The sequence below is a fragment of the Onychomys torridus genome, chromosome 10, assembly GCF_903995425.1.
Source record: "Onychomys torridus chromosome 10, mOncTor1.1, whole genome shotgun sequence".
Lineage (NCBI taxonomy): Eukaryota > Metazoa > Chordata > Mammalia > Rodentia > Cricetidae > Onychomys > Onychomys torridus.
In genome coordinates this window covers 14,349,087-14,370,955 of record NC_050452.1, presented here as the reverse complement: position 1 = coordinate 14,370,955, position 21,869 = coordinate 14,349,087, and the positions used below count along the sequence as shown (strand labels likewise).

Here is a 21,869-nt window from a genome sequence, read left to right as displayed (position 1 = left end):
TGCCTTTTAGGATACTGTGGCGGTTTGAATGAGAATGGTCTCCATAGGTTCATAAATTTGGATGCCTGGTCCCCAGGCATGGCAGTATTTGAAAGGACTAGGAGGTGTGGCCTTGTTGGAGGAAGTATTTCACCAGTGGTGAAATTTTACTGGTGGTGAGATTTCAAAGCCCATGGCAAGCCCAGAGATTGTCTCTTTGTCTGTGGATCAGGATGTAGTTCTTGGCTGCTGTGCTACCACCATACCTGCCTGCCACCATGCTCTTGCCATGATGACAATGGACTAAACCTCTGAAACGGTAAGCAAGTCCCCAATTAAATGCTTTCTTTTCTTCACAGCAACAGAACCCTGGCTGAGATAGATATATTGTAAGTTTTTGTTGAAGGGTAGAAATGATGGGCATGGATAAAAGGAACCATAGAAACAAGGCTTTTAATAGGTAACAGTGCAGTGTGGGGAGATAAGGATCCTATAGCATAGGTCTCAGTTCTTTTAGTGAGCTGGTGTCTCTGGACTGTAAACTTCCAACATGATTCTTAGGTCCTCACCCTCACCCAAGACACCTGAAGGAAGATAGAGTTATCTATTCCTTTCCTTCATCTATGTTAAGCTCTGTTAAAAGCTCATATAGGCTGTGCCTCTGATAACTTTCTCCAAGCAGAAGGACAATAGGATTGCCTCTAGGCTTTCTCTGGGAGGATCTGGTAGATCTCCTAAATGTACAATTCACCTCAATATGTCATCCCTAGCACCTTCCCCAAAGTGGGTCCCCAATGAAGTTTGTACCTCATAGGCATCTCCACACTAAGACTCTAGCGTGTGTTGATTCCATTTAGGAGTTCCTCGTACTGTTTCCTTTGTGAGCTGCACTTTCCTATGTCTTACTCTCTGCCAGATCTGAGGGCAGGGGGTTGCTTCTCAACCCCACTTCTCTGAGGGATGGTTCTAAGAGAGGCCAACTTTTGTTGTGAGGACAGAGGGACAACTCTGTCTTTTGAAGCCTCATGAAACTCTCCACTCCTGGACCTTAGTGACATGTTGGAAGTTTCTGTCAGCATTTTCTCCCATGGGGTGGCCACTCAGAATCAAATGATACCCCAAAAATGGACACATGGCCCAGAACAGCAGGGCAGCCTGCTATCCTAGAGCCAGTAAATATCAGCAGGAACCAGCTGAGGGTAGTGATGTCATACAGGAGTAGGCCTAAGTATTCATAGGACAAAATTCTAAGTGTGGAAAGGGACAAACGATGAAAAAGTAATTCCCCTTCCAACCCTTAATAGCCAACAGCTCTCTTGATGCAAAACTGTTATCAGATTCTTGGGTCTCCTTTGACACATCTGTAAGAGCTATTATGTGCATACACCTTTAAATGGAAACGCATTTTAGAAGAGCACATTTTTTCATAATTTTTAGAATTTGAATCACAATCTCCCTTAGCACTTACTGTTCCTGTGTGAAAATACTCTCGAGAAACACATCATACTCTGGGTTCAGTTCATTCTACTCTGACATAAGTCAGAATATGAGTTCTAAGATGTTTGTAAACGTTGACATCTGCTCCTCTCTTTTGTTTTCCTCCCCTGCTTTTCCTTCTTTTTTTAAATTTAAATTTTATTTTTATCAAAATCATCATAAAACAGCAGCAAAAGAAAAATTTTTGAAAAAATTTGTGTTCATAAGTAAGAGTAATTAATACACAGTAAATTTAAATCAATACAAATGATTTGATAATAACAAGTTCCCCTCTGGAAATTTGAAGAGTCCAATCATGTATGGGTACACAAAGAGATTTTGACGAGTTGCCAGCATTTTGTGAACCCCTCACTTTTCCTCCTAAGGCTAGAAAAAAAGGAAAGAAAAAGAAAACAGGAACCATCTAAGATGTAACTTAAAATAGTAGAAGCCCAAGGCTCATGGATCATTGAGGAAGAGGCAGAAAGATTTGAAGAGCCAGAGACCTTGGATGGATAAAAGGAAACATTATCATCTGGACACAACAGAGCAGGTGCACATATGAAGTCTGATCACTTGAGACAGGATGTACAAGGCCAGCACAGACTCAAGGCAGCCAAAGTTCTAACATGGATCAGGGAGGTAGTCTCATATTCTCACCCCTGGAGAGAAACTGATAGCTTCTGGGGCAGGGAAAATAAGTTTTCTTTAGGGGGTGAAATCCTGGTGGGTTGACCACCCTCCAGTGAAGTCCATGCATCCAAGAGTATATGGATGGCACAAACTGGACTTGAAACAAATTTAAAAAGGACAAAAAGTTGGGTGGGTTGGGAAATGAGGATGGGATCGGCAACTAGCGGAGGCAGAAGGTGGGCATGAATTAAATATGCAGTACAAAATTCTCAACTAATAAAAATGAAAAAAATTAATTCCCAAAACAAGAAGGAGAACAGAAATACTGCAAACTCTCATACCTTCATCTCATTGCCTGTCTTTACCCAACCTCCCTTTCCTCCCATGGAATGTATGAATTGAGAAATTCAATTCCATGTTACTCTTAGGGAAGATTAAACTCCTATTCTAATTTATCCTCTCATCAAAAAAATTGCTTGCCTAGTGTATCTGGCAGAGAATGAACAGCTTGTGATGTAAAGATGGGCACACTGGAGAGATTTGTTGTGGAAAGTGATCCTAGCATGTGCTTGCTAGTATGTCATGTCTGGACTTTATTCAGAATTTTTTCCTTGGCAAAGCAAAAATTTTGGTTGCACTTGATCTAAAATATTTGGAGATACAATGAAATAGAATCTGGAGTCCTGAAGCCGATATTTAGCTCAGGTTTAGAAGAGGCAATACAGAATATGTTTAATCCCAGCTTGCATCACACATCAGCAAGCAGATCTTGGGACTCAGAGAATCCTTTATCCTTTCGGAACCACATGTCATCCCTACATTAAAAAAGGAAAACAAAAATATAAGTTAGCTTAAGGGTCAGCAGATATACTGACAGCTCACTGGAGCTCAGCATTCTAGACTGCTGTTGCCATTCCTGGATGATGTGGCAACAGAGAGTACTTCACCTGGGTAATGGCCTGGGTTACTCTCACAGCGCCCATGTGCAAAGCTCTGGCTGTGCAAGGCTCTTCTGTTCTTTCTAGAAGTCATTTCTGCCAGCCTGCCCAGACCACCTTTACTTAACATAAGCATCAATAATTCCAGGACTTGTCAACCAGTAAAAATTCATCATAATGTTACTCTTCATAAGTAAGGCTCAGATGATTCCATGGTACATGTATGTGTTCTAAGGGGAAGTTCTGGAAGATTCCATACTGCGTTTAGTTGTCCTAAAGGGAAGCTCATTCCACAGAAGGCGTCCTAGTTTTGTGCTCTGTAACTTCCAAGTGCCACTGCCCCCTTCCTGATGTCCTCGAAGGAGCTTTGTTTCTAGGGGCTGGATGGCAATTAAGTCACACCAAGGGACATTCTAACCAACAGCTTTATGAAGGTTGTTGCATCATAGAGCCGACATAAAGAGAATCCTGAAGACTTGGGAGACAATCCTCCTTCAGGGGTGCATGGAAGAATCTATTGCAGCTATTGTTTCTGTTTCATTATCTACCCATTATGACTTGTCTCACTTATGAGACTCCTTGATAGGAAATAAGATTTCAAGCCAGATTTGTGGCCCTCTTGAAGTGAGCATGCAAGACTTCATTGTCTGCAGATTTTTTTCAAACTCATTTCTGTCTTCATCCTGTGCTCTGCAGTTTCTTGTTTGCTTTTCTATCATTTCCCCCTTATAATTGTGCTATTTTTAAAACTGACCCAAATCATTGGAACATGTAGCTGAAAACAAACCCATGAGTACCACCCTGCAATGTGTGTCTCTGGGAGGAAAGTGTAAAATGTTTGGCAACAGTAGAGGGTTTTTGAATTTTGCTACGACAAAAATTTAATTCAAAAATTTAAAACACACGATGACCCCAGTGGGGTTTCTAGCAGTGCTCCTCAGTGGTGCACCATGACACTTCACCACAGTCTTGCACATCATGCACACCTTGCTCTGTGCATGCTGTTACAGCATGGGGTACCAAGAAATGCTGCTCAAAATCTCAGTGCAGATGCAAAGCTATCATATAGCATGGATCATAGAAGTTTTTACCTGACATACAGTTGTAGGCTTTTGCAGAAGAATAATGTTATAATACAGAAAACAAAAACTTTTAATATTCTCCCACCATCATTCCTTAGCATATGAGCTTCAATGGATATGTTTGGATTGTGCCACGTTTGAATGTTTGATTTTTAAAATCAGTGTCTTGAGTTTCATTTAAGAATGGTAACTGAATTTTAGCTTGGGATTTGGAATTTCCAAGATGGCCCTAAATATGCTTTTTCCATTTTATACAATGAGGACTGTAACCAAAATATTAAATTAACTCTGAACAGTGTTGCAGATGCTCTATGTCCTGCAGCTTCAATTATTCAGTCAAGGTCTAGTTTTTGTGTAACAATAAACAAATCCATTGCATTAGCATGCAAATTTGATTTAATCTTTAATAAATGGTAAAGTTACATGTATGCAAAGAATTATCTTACCATTACACTATGATCTATCATTAGTAGATGTTTGGTTTGCACCCCTACTTTTATCTAAATCCCTACCCATGGTTACATAAAAACTGTGAAAAACGGTTGCAGGTGGAGAAAGTTTAAGGAACCCTGCTCCACTTCACAATGAAGGTTTCAGGGTATAAAGAGGGGCTCTGCACAGGCTGGGTGAAATGCCCCCATTCAGGATGCCAGCTGCAAAACTTGGGCCGCAGCCCTTTCTTTGCTGGGTGGGAAAGAAAGTTGGGAGCACCTCCCTTTTAGCTACATGAAAAAGGCTGGCCTGAACTCCTCTAATGGTTAGCAGTGACTGCTGATAATCAGGCGACCTAAAAGGGTCTGAATTAGGGGACCAAGGGATTTCGCGAAGAACGGAGGGATTCTGGCTGTTGAATGGGAGTAGAGGACTTTTCCTCGATAGTTAAGAAGCAGTGATACTAGTTGGTTTTTGCTGAAGCAATTTAGTTGACATTCCTGCAGTTCAGGGAAGCATCATTTCTACTGGCCAAATTCTAGGAAAACCTATACCTGGCAATTTGCCTGCTAGTATGTGGCATGGCTAGCTCGAGTCATTGCTAACTGCTCTAACAATACATCAACTGTTGTTTGTGTTAAGTCCTTGCTTTTGCGAAGGAATTTGCCTCATGCGTACATACATACATACATACATACATACATACATACATACATACATACATACATACATACACACACTGCTTTGCTTTCCAAGCACTCCTGACTGGTTCCTGGTGTAGAAAACGCCATGTTTTCGCTCCTCAACACTCACGCATTCCCAAACATTTGCTGAGGCCCTGGGAGTTGGCTGCCCTCCTTTCAGAAGAAGATGTGGAGGGTTCTTGATGGGATCTGAAGGACTCTCGGACTTCTGAGTGCCACTTCAGACATCTGGCACCCCCCTCTCTGCCTGCGCATTTGGGAACTCGACTGCCAAGCCAGCGTTACCCTGCTAAGATCCCGCGGTCCAGGAAGAATTATGGAGAATATGTGTCATTTTTCCAACCTGTGCTCTAGGGTTCAGCTAGTTCGTTCGTACCCGAGGTGGTTCGGAGTTGCTCAGTAAATTGGAAGAAAGAAGGGAAGGAAGAAAGAAAGGAAGGAAGAAGGTGGAGGGAGGGAGGGAGGGAACCCTGACACAGATTTGGCTGGACTGCCTAGATCCTGAAACGCAGCGGAAAGGAGTCCCCACTCAGAAATTAACCCCAAAGGCCACCAGCCGCCCTGCTGCACGCTGCAGGGACTCGCCCCGGAGCCTGGTCGGGTGGCGGCCAAGGCCATCCACCACCACCTTCCGGTCACTGACTGCTTTCGATCCTCACGGCGATTTCCTCCTCTCTCCTGCCATTCTCCTCCTCCTTGCTCCTCCCGATCCCTCCTTCTCTCTCTAGTCGCTCCTCCTCCCGCCCGGCCTCCCCACGTCCCGACCCGCGCGAGCTAGACGTCTGAGCAGCCCCAGCGCAGCCCGCAGCAGCCTTCCTTTGCTTCCTGCACAGTGCGCTCTCCCCGGACCAGGGCGTCTGGAACGTGTCCCTGAGGACACGGCCTCCCAGACCGCCGAAGCCGGGTCACCTGGACGCGCGCCTGAGTCCGGTCGCGTCGTTGCGTACGCAGGCACCGCGCAGGCTGTGGAACTCCGTCTGTCTCGGATTAATCCCGGAGAGTCGAAACCAGCCTCTCCTGGGCAGAGATGCGACCCTCGGGGACCACGGGGACCGCGCTGCTATTGCTACTGGCCTCGCTCTGCGCCGCAGGTGGGGCCCTGGAGGAAAAGAAAGGTAAGGGCGTGTCCCGCTGGCCCGCGCCCCCTGCGGAGAGCGCTCGCCTAGCCCTGGCCGTCGGTGCGGGACTCCGCGATCCAGCCGTCCGCCCGTCCTCTGTGTCTCCCAGAGGATCGGCTGGGACCGTGGGAGGAACTGGACTTTTCGTGTCCGGAATGGGCGAAACTGGGGCGGCCGAAGGCAGGGAGACCGGGCTGGGGACAGAGGGGCTGCCAGCATAGCGTGGGAACAGCCGCTGTGCGCGCTCCGGGGCTCTCGACCGCTCCCAACTTAGTTGCCTCACTTTTCTGCGCTCAGTAGGCGTCCGGGAGCGGAAACGTGGTGCGGGGCAGCGCCTGGCAGCGGCGCACGTGCACCCAGTACTGTCAAAGCGAGCTAGAGAGACCCCCAGGTCCGTTCGTTGGGCAGCAAGTCCCATGAGCACAGTCCCAGAGTTTAGGGACTGGAGGAAGAACCAGGGCGCTCGGTCAAGGTTGGGATCTCTGAGACAGGCGGTTTCCTGAGCGCGCCCTCCCGCACCTCTCTACTCCGCCCGGGTTCTCTTAGAGCCTAGCAGCCCGAGTACCAAAGATTCTTGCGTGACCTTTCGAGGGTGTGGAGCTGCAGCAATGATATGGAAGTGTGGGTTATGTCTCTGTGACTAGCCACCTGGGACCCCTAGGAGAGAATGGTGTTGGTGGTGATTCGATTCTTCGCTAGCAAAAAAGAGGGCGCGCGCCGGAAGGTAGGGGGTGGGGTAGGGTAAGTCGGTCCCGCCTCTTGGTCACACAGTACCGTACGCCAGGGACCTGCCAGGCTAGGTGCACTGGTTGGGGACCAGTGCTCCCTGCCAGACTGGAGCAAGTCTCACTGGGTGGCTGCTTCCCTGGGATCCCCGAAGTTTGCCCTTTCCCAGCCGTGGGGGTCTGCGGCATGGGTAGCAGCATCTCTTGGCTTTGCCATGTTATGGCTGAGGGCCCTGTGACAGCTGGGACTTGTGAGTGCTTCACCCTTGGTGTTTCAAAATGAGGCCCACAGCAAACTTTCTCCTTGCTATCTGAGACTTTGCCTCTTGGGACTTTTCTTTTAATTTTTTTTTTTTCTTTTTGCCCTTATGAAATGATTGATATCGGGCCAACCAAAATATAACCCCTAATTAAAAAGAAACGGATTGATGTCCTTGGATCACATGCGCCAACTGTCCAGACGGAATATGACAAGTCTGGCTTCATGACTACCCGACCATAAACCCACTTGACACGAGAAACATGCCTCAGAAGGCTTAATTGCACAATTTCAAAATCCAGCCGCTCGGGTTCCAAGAGTCAGGTCTGCGCTTGCTGCTGATGTCATCGGCATCCGAGTTGGAGTTGGGGGTTGGTGCTGTGGGCGCCTCTGTTGGAGGGGGTGTAAGACTCAGTTTCCCAAACTTAACTACACAATGAAATCATTTGGGATTAAAAATCAAACAAGCAAAACAAACTACTCCCCCTTCCTCCAGTGTTCAGCTCCCACTCCATACACTCAGATTGCATTGGTCTGTCGTGAGAATTAGTTTTAAAAACTTTTGGAGTGTTTGGTTTGAGACTCGCTGCCATGGAGGAAAGATTGGTAACATCTCTAGGAAGCCTACATGTCAATCCTCAGAGCTGCTTTGGGCTCTCGGGAGTCTGGGCAATCTTGGGGTTCGGGGGAAAAAAGAGGGGTGATGTCAGTAATCAGGCTTAGCTTTTTTCACTGATGGATCAGTGCGAAGCTTTTCTCCTACCTTCCTTAGCAGAAGGGCTCCCCTTCCCCTGCCTGTGACAGCCAGTAGCTGTGCACAGCAGATGCTGGAGTACTCTGAGTTGGGTGGCATCTGTCCCTGCCCACAGGAGGGACTCCAGTCTCCTAATTTTCAGTGGCCCTCTTAGAGCTAGAACATCACTTCCTCACTTCAGCACTGTGCCCAGCTCTTCAGTGTTACTGTTTTGAACACTATTAGTGGTTGCAGATTTGTTTCTGGGTAAAACAGAAATGCCACTTTATTCACCTGTTTGGGTGGTATTTTTGAAACCAAATGCTTCTGGGTACAGTAGTAAAAGTAACAGTTCATCTGTTAAAGTAACATAAAAAGGATTAAGTTCTAAAGGGCAGATTATTGAAAACCTGAGACACTCTGCAACATGCTGATAAAGGATTTGTTGGCTAAATTGTTGGTTTTGTTCCACATTGGCTCCCTTAAGTGAGGTTGGGGCTTACCCTTCCCTCCAATCTATAGTATCATCTGTGCTTGTGCTCAGAGCAGAAGACTTTTGGACACTGCATCCAGTGTGCTGTCTATCCTTACATCACATGTGATGAGTGGCAACTCTCATCATCTGTATGGGAGAACCTATGCACCATGCAGACAAGTGTGGTGATTTTCCCCCACAGCTAGCAAGAAATGATGCCAAGATCCAAGTTCTTTTCACCTCCAAAGTCCACTGCCTCATTGTAGGAGGGCCAGGCTAGGTTAGTTGTGTAAATGACTCAGGTTTGAGGCTAGAAGAAGAGGGAGCAGGAAATAGGCTGATAAGGATGAGTTCTTGCCTGACGATTGTTCAGTGGCCTTCTCTCCTGTTCAGGGGTGCTGTGGTCTCCTGGATTACCTTTAATGAGGGCAATGCAGTCACTAAATAAAAATCTGGGCCAGGGTTTGGTTTGGTCTTTCTGAGCAAGCTTCTCCTGTACCATGGCAGGGGAAGGCACCCCTCTGGAAGAGATCCTGTGTGCACAGCAGTAAGGAGAGCAGGGATGATCAACCAGAGAGCCTTGTACACATCAGCCTGCCCTGGTGTTATCTGTGAAGACACCGGCATTCAGAAGGCTGAGTAATATTAAAGAGAAAAAAAGTGGCATTCAATTGGTTTCTCAAGTGAAGGCCTTCTTTCTCTCTCTCAGAGAACTGGGTCTTGGGAAGCCCAGGCCTGTATTGATAGCTAGGAAGCCAATGTTTTCATTCGAGGTCTGGGTTAGGTGGAAAGTCCCATTGAAACTCCAGGCTTCAGGGATCTCCTTTCTAGATTCAGTGAATGTTTATTGCTTGCCTTAGATGCACCAGACATTATGAGTTTAAAGGTTATCTTAGTGGTTTCTGTTATTGTCATAATGTTTATAAATGGTTGCACATCCTCCAATGCAGATACCCACATCTTAAGTTATCATCAAATCACTGTTTTATACAATAATAATCAAATCAAAAAGCCTTCTAATGCTGGACGGTGGTGGCACACATACCTTTAATCTTAGGAAGCAGAGGCAGGTGGATCCCTGTGAGTTTGAGGCCACCCTGGTCTATAAAGTGAGTTCCAGGACAGCCAGAGCTGTTATATAGAGAAACCCTGTCTCAAAAACAAACAAACAAACAAAAAGCCTTCTAAGAGATTCTCAAGCATGGTAGGGTGTGAGCACAGTCATTTTCACAAGCACATCTCATGCTATTTGGGATACACCTGAGGAAGTGGGGAATGGGGCTCCCTTACAGAGGACATACACCTTGGTTGAACTGGGGGAGGTATGTGTGCACAGTGCCCTGCAGGGCAGTGTTTAACAACAGATGTGGTTTGCGATTTCCATTAGAGCACACAAAGGAGATGGCCCAATTCTGCCCACATGATAGATAGGAACTGTTTCTCAAAAAAGACATAGTTTGACTGAGTCTCCACAGGATTTCTGATTATCTCAAACAAAAGAGGGAGAGTGTAGAAACTTTTGTAGCCCCAGACCTCCCAGCAGCCCACTTTTCCTAGCCTTCTGTAACTCTGAAGTCCAATATGGTGAGTGCTAAAGATTTATACTTTCCTAAAGCACTTTAAAGAACATTATTTTGTGAAAAGTGACACAATTTACATTTTACAATAAATGCTATTTAAAAAAAAAAAAAGGAATAAGAAGCTGGGCGGTGGTGGCGCATTCCTTTAATCCCAGCACTCGGGAGGCAGAGCCAGGTGGATCTCTGTGAGTTCAAGGCCAGCCTGGGCAAAATAAACAAAATAATGACTTTACATGTTTTATGAAACTCTTGTTACAGAAATCAGAGTCAGTATCCTTAATTGTAGGCACAATAAATCCATATTGAATCACAATGAGTCCCCAAAAAGTCTCTCAAATTTAGCTATTTCTCCTTGTGAATTGGAAGATGCACTTGTTGTACACACTCACCTGTTTATTTGTACAGATCATTTAGAACAAAGAGGTAGATTCATAACAAATAAGGAACATATGGCTGCTGGCCTTATTTGCTTGGGCACTTTGCCTGTGTGTAAGAGGGAATGTAACCAAGGATGTCTGTCTACTTCGCAGGTGTTTCAAGAGAATTTGTGAAGGATTTTATTTTGAAGGTAGAAATATGATACCAGACCATTTTACTGTTAAAATGAGTGTGTGTTCATTGGCTGGGTGATGTCATAACTGCTTTAGCAGCTGCATTGCCTAACATACTATTGCTAAGACTGTTTCAAATGTTCCCCTCCTGTATTCCACATTGGGATAACATTGATGCATTGTGTATGATCTCAATGAATGACAAAATGTGACTTGTGTGTGGCACACTGAATGGTGTGGTTTCTTTGCCTATAGTCATAAATGTTTCAATATTTTAATGTCATGAATATTAGAAATATGTGTGTATACATATATGCATGCAATAACAATGAATAAAAATAGAGGTTTTGATTTTGAAAAAGAGAGAGGGGAAATGGGAGGGTGTGAAGGGGAGAGGGAAGGGAGAAAGATTGTAATTATATTATAATCTCAAAAATTAAAAACTAAAAGAACCATTTACTGGATTTATGTAAGAAATTTGTGTAAGTCCTTAAGGACAAGTGTCCCTGAGCATTTCACATCACATTGAAGGAGTTCAAAAGTTTTTTAAAAATAATGTTTTAGATGTCAAAACTTGTTTGGGTTTTTGTTTAAAGGAAAATACTGAGTACTTACAAGCTGTGGGGAGATTTAATTTAATCACATTTAACTTTCTCAACATATACACTCATTGCCTGGTTTATTCTCATACCCTTATCAGCCACAGTATGTGCTTAAAATAGTGCTGAGCACAGTTATTTAGAAGAGCCCTTTTAATGTGTCTAGTACTAACTCGAATGCCTAGATTTTCTTATGTAAATTATATTTTAGTATAGCATTAGAAAGATAAGCAATAATATTTTCTCTTTTGTTTTTGTTTTTGTTTTTGAGCTGAGGATGGAACCCAGGGCCTTGCACTTGTTAGGCAAGCACTCTACCACTGAGCTAAATCCCCAACCCAAGCAATAATGTTTTAAATAGTTTCCTTTGGTATGTGTGTAGTGTGTGTGTGTATGTGTATACAAATGTATGTGTATTCATTTGTATGTGAGTTCATTTGTGTGTGCATGCACAGGGAAGTAGGAGACATCCTTTCTGTTACCCCTCAGGAGCCATCCAACATCCACCCTTGGTCTGGGGGTAGCAAATTAGGTTAGGCTGGCTGGCCAGCAAGCTGCAATGATCCCTTTGTCTCCACCTCTCTAGTGCTGGGGTTACAAGCACAACCCACTACAACCATGCATTTTTCTGTAGGTTCTGGGGACCCTAAGATCCCCAGGGCCTTACGCTTGTATAACCATTTCCCTATCATCCATTCTCTCTCTTCTTCCCGTGTGTGTGTGTGTGTGTGTGTGTGTGTGTGTGTGTATGTGTGTGTGTGCACGCGTGCACGCGCACATGTGTGGTAAGTGCCATGTGTGGTATATGCTTTATATGTGTGTGTTGCATGCACTTAACTATGCAGGTAGGTATTCATGCCCATGTGTATGCAGAGGCCAGAGGGGAACTTTCCTTGATACGAGGTTTCTCACCAGAAGCTGTCATTTTGGTGAGGCTGGCTGATGAGAAGGCTCCTGGGATAGACCTGCCTCTACCCTACAGTGCTGGGGTTACAATTATGTGCCACCATGCTTGGCTATTTTGTGGATGATGGGAACTCCAACTCAGATCCTCTTGCTTGCTCAGGACACTCTTACCCGTTGAACCATAGTCCTCAGTCCCTATCTTTTTCACATAGAAAATAAGTCCACAGGGAGCCCAATCTCATCAACTTTTGGATTAAGTTCAGGTAGTTCAGGTGACTTATAGGAAAGAAAATTGTAGCCGTTGGAGAATAATTCTCTTTTTGTTTTAAAGGTGATTTACTAACGTTAAAACTCTAAAATAGGATGCATTCCACATCTTTCTATTGGCTTTGATTTGTAATATCATTGTTAATAGAGAATCAGAAATCCTTCAATATAGTTATTACTTTATTAAGCTCTGAGATTTTCTGACAATTTTTCTGATTTTTAATTAACTGTATGTATGGAACGTATTTATGAGACTAGAAAACTGTATTCACACTTTCTTACATTTTTTACATCCCTCTTTCCCCTCTCCTCCTCCTTCCCTTCCTTTTCCCTTCTCAGTCTCTCTCCCTCTCTCTGTTTGGAAATCTGTTATGAATTAGCAACTGCAAAGGAATTTTTTAACAGATGACTGCTGCTGAAAAATTATGACCAATGACTGAAAAACTAAGTAGCAAAATTTTGAAAGTCATAGTCAAATTCAGTGTTCAAAACTATTTCTTATACAAGTATGCATTATACTTATATTTCATTCTTTGGAAAGTAATGCCTCTGTACGGGAAAGAGAACACTACCTAGAACTTCTCTCAGTTTGAATTTCCACAACCGAACAAAACTAGGAGTTCCTGGAACTCCCTGCCACTGATGACCTCCGTGAAATTAAAAGCCAATCCACGTGGAGGAAAGATACATACTTAAATATGTCAATAGTAAGTGTGCCGCCCTGTAATTTAGGTGCTGAATATTGATGTCATGCGAAGAACACCTTGCATTTCTATAGCACCTTACAGTTTTGACTGAGCACTTGTCTCTTTCCGACCCCTGACAATCCCGTAAAATAGGACACTGTGCTCATTGGAAACTGAAGAACTCACAACTAAGGCTGAGACTTGGGTCAGTGTCTTGGTGCTGGGTGCTTTTCACACTCAGTTGTGCTGCCTCCTAAGACTTCTTCTTCCTCTGCCTTTGCGTCATCACTGTTTTAAGCTGTTGGTATATCCTATCACGTTTCATTCCGTATTCGAGTCAAGAAATCGACACAAGATATTCTTCAAAACTGTGCCCCATTTCTACTTACACTCCAAGCCCGCTTGCAATTTCCACACAGTTCTATGCTTGTTTGTGCTCTCCATTTGTTTTGAAGCATTTTCTTATACTTCATTGTTCTACATAATGTGTTCTAATTGCTCATTTCATAATATATAGGGCATTTTATTTGTGAGCTTTGAAAATATTTAATTTCTTTTTTATTTAAGTTACACTATTTATCGTGTGCGTGTGTGTGTGTGTGTGTGTGTGTGTGTGTGTGTGTGTGTGTGTGTGTGTGTGTGTGTGTGTGTGGTGTAGTGGGAATCAGCTGTCTTCTTCCACGACGTGGATCCTAGGGATCAAATCCAGGTTTTCAGGCTTAGTAGCAACCATCTAAGCCATCCTGCTGGCCCAAGATTTACTTTAGAAATACGGTTTTTCTTGCCCTGTTGGATCATAGCTGCTGTCAGTTTGACACGCTTAAAAATACTTGCAAGAAAAAATGAGGATCAAAGCAGCTGATTCAGCTGTTGGGACGGTCAGCAAGGCCTGTGGCAACATGTGGTCATTCAGCTGCTGGGTCTATGGGGTCATTGGGTCATTTCTATAATTTAAAGAAAAACACACACTTAAATTCAGTAGATTTTGAAACAGCTATTCTGAAACAAGATAACAAATTGCACACACACACACACACACACACACACACACACACACACCAAGGATGGTTTATTCTCTACATAATTCTTTTTATCAAAACTATTCTGTCTGGGGCAAGACTTGTGAGCATCAACTTTGAAGGAGAAATTGTTATACACAACACATTATTCACCCAGAGGAACTGTGTTGGTTGAATGAATGGAATGTTGACTGTGACGTGAGTGGATCACTCTCAGATTGGGAGGTACCTTTCCCCAAAGACATTTCTAAGCACAGTGTTATTTTCCTTCACCGAGAAGGAAGGAACATTTTGTCACAGCTTATTCCTCACAGTGGAAACTTTTTAGGGCTCCAGTAGAAATTCCTGCAGAGCACGTTCATGTTTCACGACTGTCACATGAAACAGGGGAAAGTCCCTGATGTCAGTTGAGCAATGGATCTTTGGTTATTATCCTACATGCTCGGTTGAAACAATGTCACCGGGAAGATAGGTTGATTTTTCAACCCAGAGATAATGAACATCTTGAATATACAAATGTTTTCAATGAGCAGGCATGTGCATTGCAAGGCAGCTTTAATAATTGGGCTTTGAAAGTGATGCAGAAGTTACCTGCCAAAACGTATGCCAGTTTCAATTTGGTCAACAAAAGTTTGCCCAGCCAAGGCAGAGCAGAAAGCTGAGCAATTTGGCGAAGAGGAATGCCATCCATCAGTGGTCAGTTTGAGTCCCTCGGATTTTCACCTCAATTTCACCTTTTAGAACATAAACCTAATTATATGTGTGACTCAGGGGAGAGGCAGGTGAGTGAGAAAGGTCCCAGATGGGTGACGATCTGAGTCCACTCTTTCCCATGGCACACGACTGTTCTTAAACTCCTGGCTTTAGAGAGGAGAATTTTAGTTTTGTTGGGCGATAGGTGTGGCAATAGCCACTAAACATTCATATTGTTGCTCAGGTGCAAAAATATAAGACATATATACAGTCTAAGGAGGGTAGTCATTATTTAAAGTCATACACCCAAGATTTGGTGCATGCTAAAGCAGCCAGTGAAAGTCAGGACGCGAGGAAAGGTGAGCTGGTAATTGTGGAGTCTTTCTCTTGGAATTTTTTTTTTTTTTTGAGTTTCTTGTATGTTTTTAAAACTCCTCTTTAGAGCAGAAAAAGTTTAGAATTCCTCAAACCTGATTTTGAGAGGAGATTAGACATTTGTTTTTTTCTGTGGCTTACGCTCTCTCATCTGATGATGAGCCAGGAGGTAGGATGCAGCAGTAGCCACGGGTGAGCTGTGATGGTGGGGAGCTCAGCCATGCAGGATGCACTTTGCAGCCTAGCAGCCCTTTCGTGGGCAGTGACTTCTGAACGGAATTTAAGTGGGAGTTTTATTAAAAGGGAACTTCTGAGCGCGTGTAACGCATTGGCAGGAGGGCTGACCTCGAGACACTCAACACATCACACTCACAGGAAGTTCTGCTAAGGCAGGGAAGGCCCCCAGATCAGTTAAGAGTACCCTTAAACAGAGCAGATAGTAGTTAATTAATACCCAGACATTTGGGAAAACGACGTCAAACAAACATGCCAACTTAGTGGCGTCATCCTTAACAGATAGAACAATTAAGTCATTAAGTCAGTGTCTGCCTTAGGAAGCAGCTTCATAGCTGGGTTCAGGTGCAATGGGTCTCCAAGGAGACAAGTGTGTCCGCACATGAGAATGTTTTCTCTGCTCTCTGAGTGTCACCTGCACAGATTTCTGGGCTGCCTTATATAATAAGCAGAGTCTTGACATACTCTGGATTGCTTCTAACTTGTGGGGCAAATAGCAACCATGACACAAATATACAACACACACTCCAATCTGGGGTAAGTGGCCATTTGTGCTCATGACTGATAAAGGTAGCTTTGCACCTCTGTCTTGACTCTTGCTATCGAATGCTCTATCATTATAATCACTATTATTGTTCTACAGCAAAGGCATATCTGGTCATCTGTTGATCCCAGATGCCTGCTGGCTTGCCCAGAACTGCTTCTCTTACAGAAACTGTGTCTGCTTCTGTATGTTCTAGTTGTGAAACGGAATGGTTTTATCACTTACTGATAAAAGCAAAAACAGCCAGGAGTTTCCTGACTCTGCAGAGGGAAGCAGACTAGGGACATTTACACATCCAGAATGTGGTACATTTGTGGGATAAAGGGCAGTCAAAAGAAACCACTTGTGTGGAGTTCAGAGTTCTGAGACAGGTGTCTGAAAACTTACCTTGGCTCTAAATTTGTTGTAAAATGACCCTGTCTATAAATTATTCCCCACATAAAAACCATTGCAATAGCCTAGCAAATGCATTCGACAAGCCATGCTAAGAGTGATCCTCACTAGCATTGATGAATATCTATTTTTATTCTAGAAAAAGCAATGACAGCTTACTATGTCAAGCATCTATTGAATGTTAGTTCTTTTTGTAAGTACAAATAGCGAATGTACACATGGAACTAAACTATGAACACCCCAAACAATGCCTATGTCAAAATATGCTGTCTATGATATGGCTTTGTTTGGGTGGAGGCCTCTTAATTAGAATTTTATGGACCTTCACTTTCCAGATGTACAGGGAAGTGCCATAGTAACAGATGGGGGTGACTCTGGTGCCACACTACCAGGACTACATGTGCAGGGTGATGTTGGCCTGGGTGGTCAACCTGTGTGGGTCTCCATTTATTCACCTTGTAGAATGCAGGAACCACAGGGAAATAGATAGATGGTTTGTTCATGGACAAAGTGCTTTCCATATGTTCATTACTGTTACTCTGGGGAGTGCTTGACTCACTCTGGGACCCTCATTGTGGCTGTTTTGTGATCCCTGTTATAGAGAAGGTATCTGGGGTTACACAGTGTCACCTCCCTGGCTCAAAGCCACCTGACTGCAAAAGGTAGCCATAGAGAGCTCAGCAGCTCCATACATCTGACCCAGATGACTGCCCTGTGGTTGCATCCTCAGAGACTTACTGAGACTGGGACAGGAGACGGGTTCAACTCCATTCTGTGCTCAGCACTTTGGTGACTGACCCTTGGACCCACATCCACCACATCCTGTCTTCCCTTCTGTGGTGGGTCTTGGTCTTCCTGACAATGTTTTGCTTGCTAATTTCTTTTTTTTTTTTTGTAGGTTCCATATTTTCTTTTTTTTTTAAATTATATTTGTGTTTTAATTTTGCATATCAGCCATAGGTTCCCCTGTCCTCCCACTAATTTCTTATATAGCACTGGGCTAGCTTTTTAAACACCCTCATTTCCTTCCCTATATATCCCAGATGACCTGTCCTGTGCAGTTCTCCAGGTGAGACTTCCCCACGAGTGACAGGAAACACCACTTCCCTTCTACTGCTCATCCCTTCTCTCCCACTGTCATCAATGCAGATGTGGCTATGATAGCCATATCATTGTCCAGGTGTATAGCCTTTGGCTCTTCCCAGTCCCCTGAATCATCTTCATCTCACACAGAGGGGGGCAAACATGTGCTACCTTCATGCCTAGCATATACAGCAGTGCTCCCGCTTCCTCAAGAGAGACAAGATTTCTATTCCTCTTCCCAGCACTATTTGATCTGGACTTCACTAGTAGCTCAGGCTGTGTATGTGTATTTACAACCACCTTTGTCCATATCATTTTTTTTTATCAGCATAACCAATAGCTGAGAATGATAAAAGATTTGTTTGGACATGAGGCTTGGAGGTTCCAGCTTATAATCAGTTACCCCTGTTTTGTTGAACTTGTAGTGAGGCAGCACATCATGGTGGGAAGCACATGGCAGAGCAAAGCTGCTCATCACATGGCAAAAAAAAAAAAAGTGGGAAAAAAAAAGGAAGAAACCAGGGCCTCACAGTCTCTGTGGTGTCTTAAAAGAAAATGGTCCCCAAAGGCAGTGGCACTATTAGGAGGTATGGCCATGTTGGAATAGGTGTGGTCTTGTTGGAGAAAGTGTGTCTGTCACTGTGGGGGCGGGCTTTGAAGTCTTTTTCTCAAGCTTCACTCAGTGTGACAGTCAGTCAACTTCCTGTTTCCTACAAGATATAGGACTCTCAGCTACTACTTAAGTACCACGTCTGCCTGCATTCTGCCATGCTCTCCATCATGATGATAATGGACTGAATCTCTGAAACTGTAAGCAAGTCACCCCAATTAATGTTTTCTTTATAAGAGTTGCCATGGTCACCTTGTCTTTTCATAGCAATAGAAACCCTAAGACGGTCTCCTTTGAAGTTGCATCCCCACTTTCCTAAAAACGCTTCCACTGGACTCCACCTCATTAATGATCCATGATCTCCCAACAGCACCACTCTGAAGACTGCAACACATAAATACACAGACCTTTGAGGCCACTTAACATTTCCTGTGTAGGAAGTTTTGAGTGACTTCCTACTTATCCCCCAGGAGAGTTACTTTCATCTGGGTCTATTCTCAAACTCACCCAGATTGCCTGTCTCTTTACCTCGTTCATAATGAAAAGGATTGCAGATGCTACATAGAACCACAAAAATTACAGATTTGGGTCTGTAGCGATAACTCAGCAGTTAAGAGCACTGCTTGCTTTTGCACAGGACCAGTATTCAATTCTCAGCACCCACATTGTGAACCCCAAACCTCTGTAACTCCAGAACCAGGGAATCTGATTCCCTCTTCTGGCCCCAGTGGGCAACAGAAGAAAAGGAAGGGATTGTACAGACCAGTGATAGATTAAGGTATGATGGAGACTTCTTTGCTACCAGCACCATAGAATGTTACTTTTAGTGGTGTCTTAAATCTGTGAGTAAAAATAAATTGTTTGACTGCAAGAAACACCCAAAATGGCAAAGTGAACAGCTCAAAGCTGACACTAACGCCCCATGGACACTGCCAGCAGCTTAAGTGCTTTGAGCTGTGTGAAGAATTATTAGCTGTGGGTAGTCTGTCCTTTGTACTGGTTAGTCCCCACTGTCTGTGATATTTTTAAACTTGTAACAGCCAGCTGGGCAGGTGGGTGGGTGGGGGGGTCAAATACTTGGAAGTCTTTGTTCTATTTGGAAATGTCTATGGCACAAAAGGAAGTGCAATTAAGTTTAACACGTTGGTTTGGGGTGGCAACACTTCTTTTTCCAGTGTTAAATTTGTACTAAACATATTACCTTTGACATTTTGGAAAGGAACTAAAAGGTATGATTAGGAATGAGGGCTGTGGTGGTCGCTGCTTCTGTGGACTCTAGATGTGCTCTCAGTTGTTCACTCTCCAGCCACTTTGTGTTCGAACTTAGTATTTTGAACTTAAATCTTATTTTTCAGATTATTATTTTTTACTTGCCTTGATGTTTGTTTTTATTTTATGTATATGGTGTTTTGCCCAAATGTACATTTGTGCACCACATGTGTGCTGTGTCAGGAGAGGCCAGAAGAGGGTGTTAGATCCTACAGGACTGGAGTTATAGATGACTATAATCCTCCATGTGGGTTCTGAGAATCGAAGCTGTGTCCTCTGGAAGAGCTGCTCTTACTCTTCAGCTTGGAGACTTCTCTATAAGGCCCTCGATTTTCTTTTTTTAATGGAGAACTTAAGATTGCTTTTGTAGGTTTTAGGAAATCATTCTGAAAACAATAAAGATGAATTTATTTGACTATGAATCATAGTTTTGAGGGATAATAATGCCTCTGGTTGCTCTGTTGTCTTGTTTGAGACAGGGTACTATTATATAGCCCAACTGGCCTTGAACTTGTGATCCTCCTCAGCTTCCTCAGTGTTGGAATTCTAGACAGTTAAAGAATGGCAGATTTTCAGGAGCTTGCGAAAACTTTTCATGAGATTCTGCATCATCTTCTGTCTTCTCCCGATGGAACCATCTTGGTAGAAAAGTTTTGTGCCTTTATGTTGATATCTTTGCCTATTGTTAACCCAGGCCAGAAGCTTGCTGTTTTCATGGCTAGAAACGTGATAGCACGGGAACCATGTCTTTCACAATACTATGTAGAAGTTTTTTTAAGGAAAAGTTTATGGTCTGCAATACTCGAGGCCACGGGGGCATGAGGAGAGGAGTGAAGAGGACATGGGGCATGCAGACAGGGAGACAGGGAGGAGAACTGGTAAACTGAGGAAACCTTGTATTCCTTGTGCTGCCATTACATGTGCTAAGTTGATGTTCTCCTCACATCACAATTGGACCATATGCCAGCCTACTCTACCTGCACTGCTTGATTGGTTTGTGTCCTTACTTCAAGGTGTGCTAGGTGAGGGTCTTTGGAAAGCTGGTGATGTCATGTGTCCTGATTTAGGAGCTGTGTACACAGATATATGAATTTGCTGAAACATTTTCAAAGCCACACATTTTTCTCTGTGTTCTTTTCACCATGGATATTACACTGTAAAAAAAAAAAAATGTTATTTCAAGACTCTGTCTGGTGCCCCCATGTGCACAATCACCTGGTGGACAAGACAGGTAGAGGGTGGCAGGAGAATGATTCATCGTGTACACCTCAGCTTGTGAGCCTGGAGCCCGAGTTCAGCCTCTGAAGCCATGTAAAGGCAGAAGAAGAGAGCCAGCTATTCAGAGGTGTCCTTAGACACCCCACACACATGTCATGGCAAGTGCCCTCCCAAATTCATTTAAAAAAAGAAAAAAAGCTATTGGACACGCCATAGTGTTGTCTGAAAGTTCATAAACTCATATAAAGCATTGGGCATCAGAGTCAAAGCCATGAACCTGCTCTTTCTTATGAGATAAAGAGTTCCAAGATCTCTTGAATTCAAAATGATACTCCTCTTATCGCCACTGCAATTTATACCAGCTCATTTCCAATTATATACAGATAGAGTTTGAAACTAGCTAGCAACAGAATAACATCCTATGTTTAAATTACACCAGAGGAAGCCTCATATTCTCTCAGACACTTGGCAACTACAGAAACTGCAGAGAAACTGTCCTCTTACAGGGACCCACAGCTCTCCTCCTTGCCTGTTCCCTTCCAGCTTCAGCTTCCATATTCAGGGGAACCACATTCAGATAGACACATGAAAGTGAGTGAGAACATCAGTTTTGTTGGGGGCAAGAAACCTCACAATTCACAGAGTAAAGCCATTGCATACTGTCAATCCTCAGACAGCTTCCTGAGATTCTGGGTCTGCCCAGCCTTTGGAGCCCTAATTCTTACACCTATAATACCCTGAAACCATTCATTCTGTTGCTCTACTAGCAGGAAGAGCTTATTTTAATAAATTTTGGAAGAACCTTATACATATATTTCGTTTTTTGGCATGGCTTGCTTGATGAGCATATATTAAAGTCTTCCTGCGTAGTGTTACACTTTTAACTATGGGTTACATGGGAAGTATAATCTCTGTCCCTAAAGATGTTAAAATCAAGACTTCATTCATTACATTCCATTTCTGAAAGTGAGACTTGAGTCCAGTGCGGTTTGTGAATGCCTCATCACTCAGGACAAGGGTAGCTGTGGGAGGCCTGCGTGGATTTGCTAAGTGTGTATAGAGATGTTACCCATACCTTTGCTCTGCAGAGCACCTCGCAGTTCCCACGCGGCCTGTGACACACTTTGTCTTATTTGAATAATCATGACAGCACAGCCTCCTTTCCCCTTTTGATTGCTTGATAAAGGCAACACAAGTAGACAAGCTTCCAGTTTCTACATTCAGATAGAACCAAATCAGTGCTGAAAATCGGTGTGCTCTTGACAGTTTTCTGTTGACATCAATATTG

The 21,869-nt window shown here is 43.7% G+C and overlaps 1 protein-coding gene across 3 annotated transcripts in view; it reads left to right on the top strand.

Annotated features, from left to right (window-relative positions):
• The first annotated feature begins 5,963 nt into the window (after positions 1–5,963).
• Egfr (epidermal growth factor receptor) overlaps positions 5,964–21,869 on the top strand; it is a 170,868-nt gene continuing 154,962 nt past the window's right edge. Inside the window, exon 1 of one of the 3 annotated variants that reach the window (XM_036200901.1) lies at positions 5,964–6,359. In XM_036200901.1, the coding sequence (XP_036056794.1) occupies positions 6,272–6,359 (88 nt within the window). In that variant the 5' untranslated portion in view covers positions 5,964–6,271. The remainder of the gene's footprint in view (positions 6,360–21,869) is intronic. The other 2 variants (XM_036200900.1, XM_036200899.1) reach the window with 2 other exon arrangements.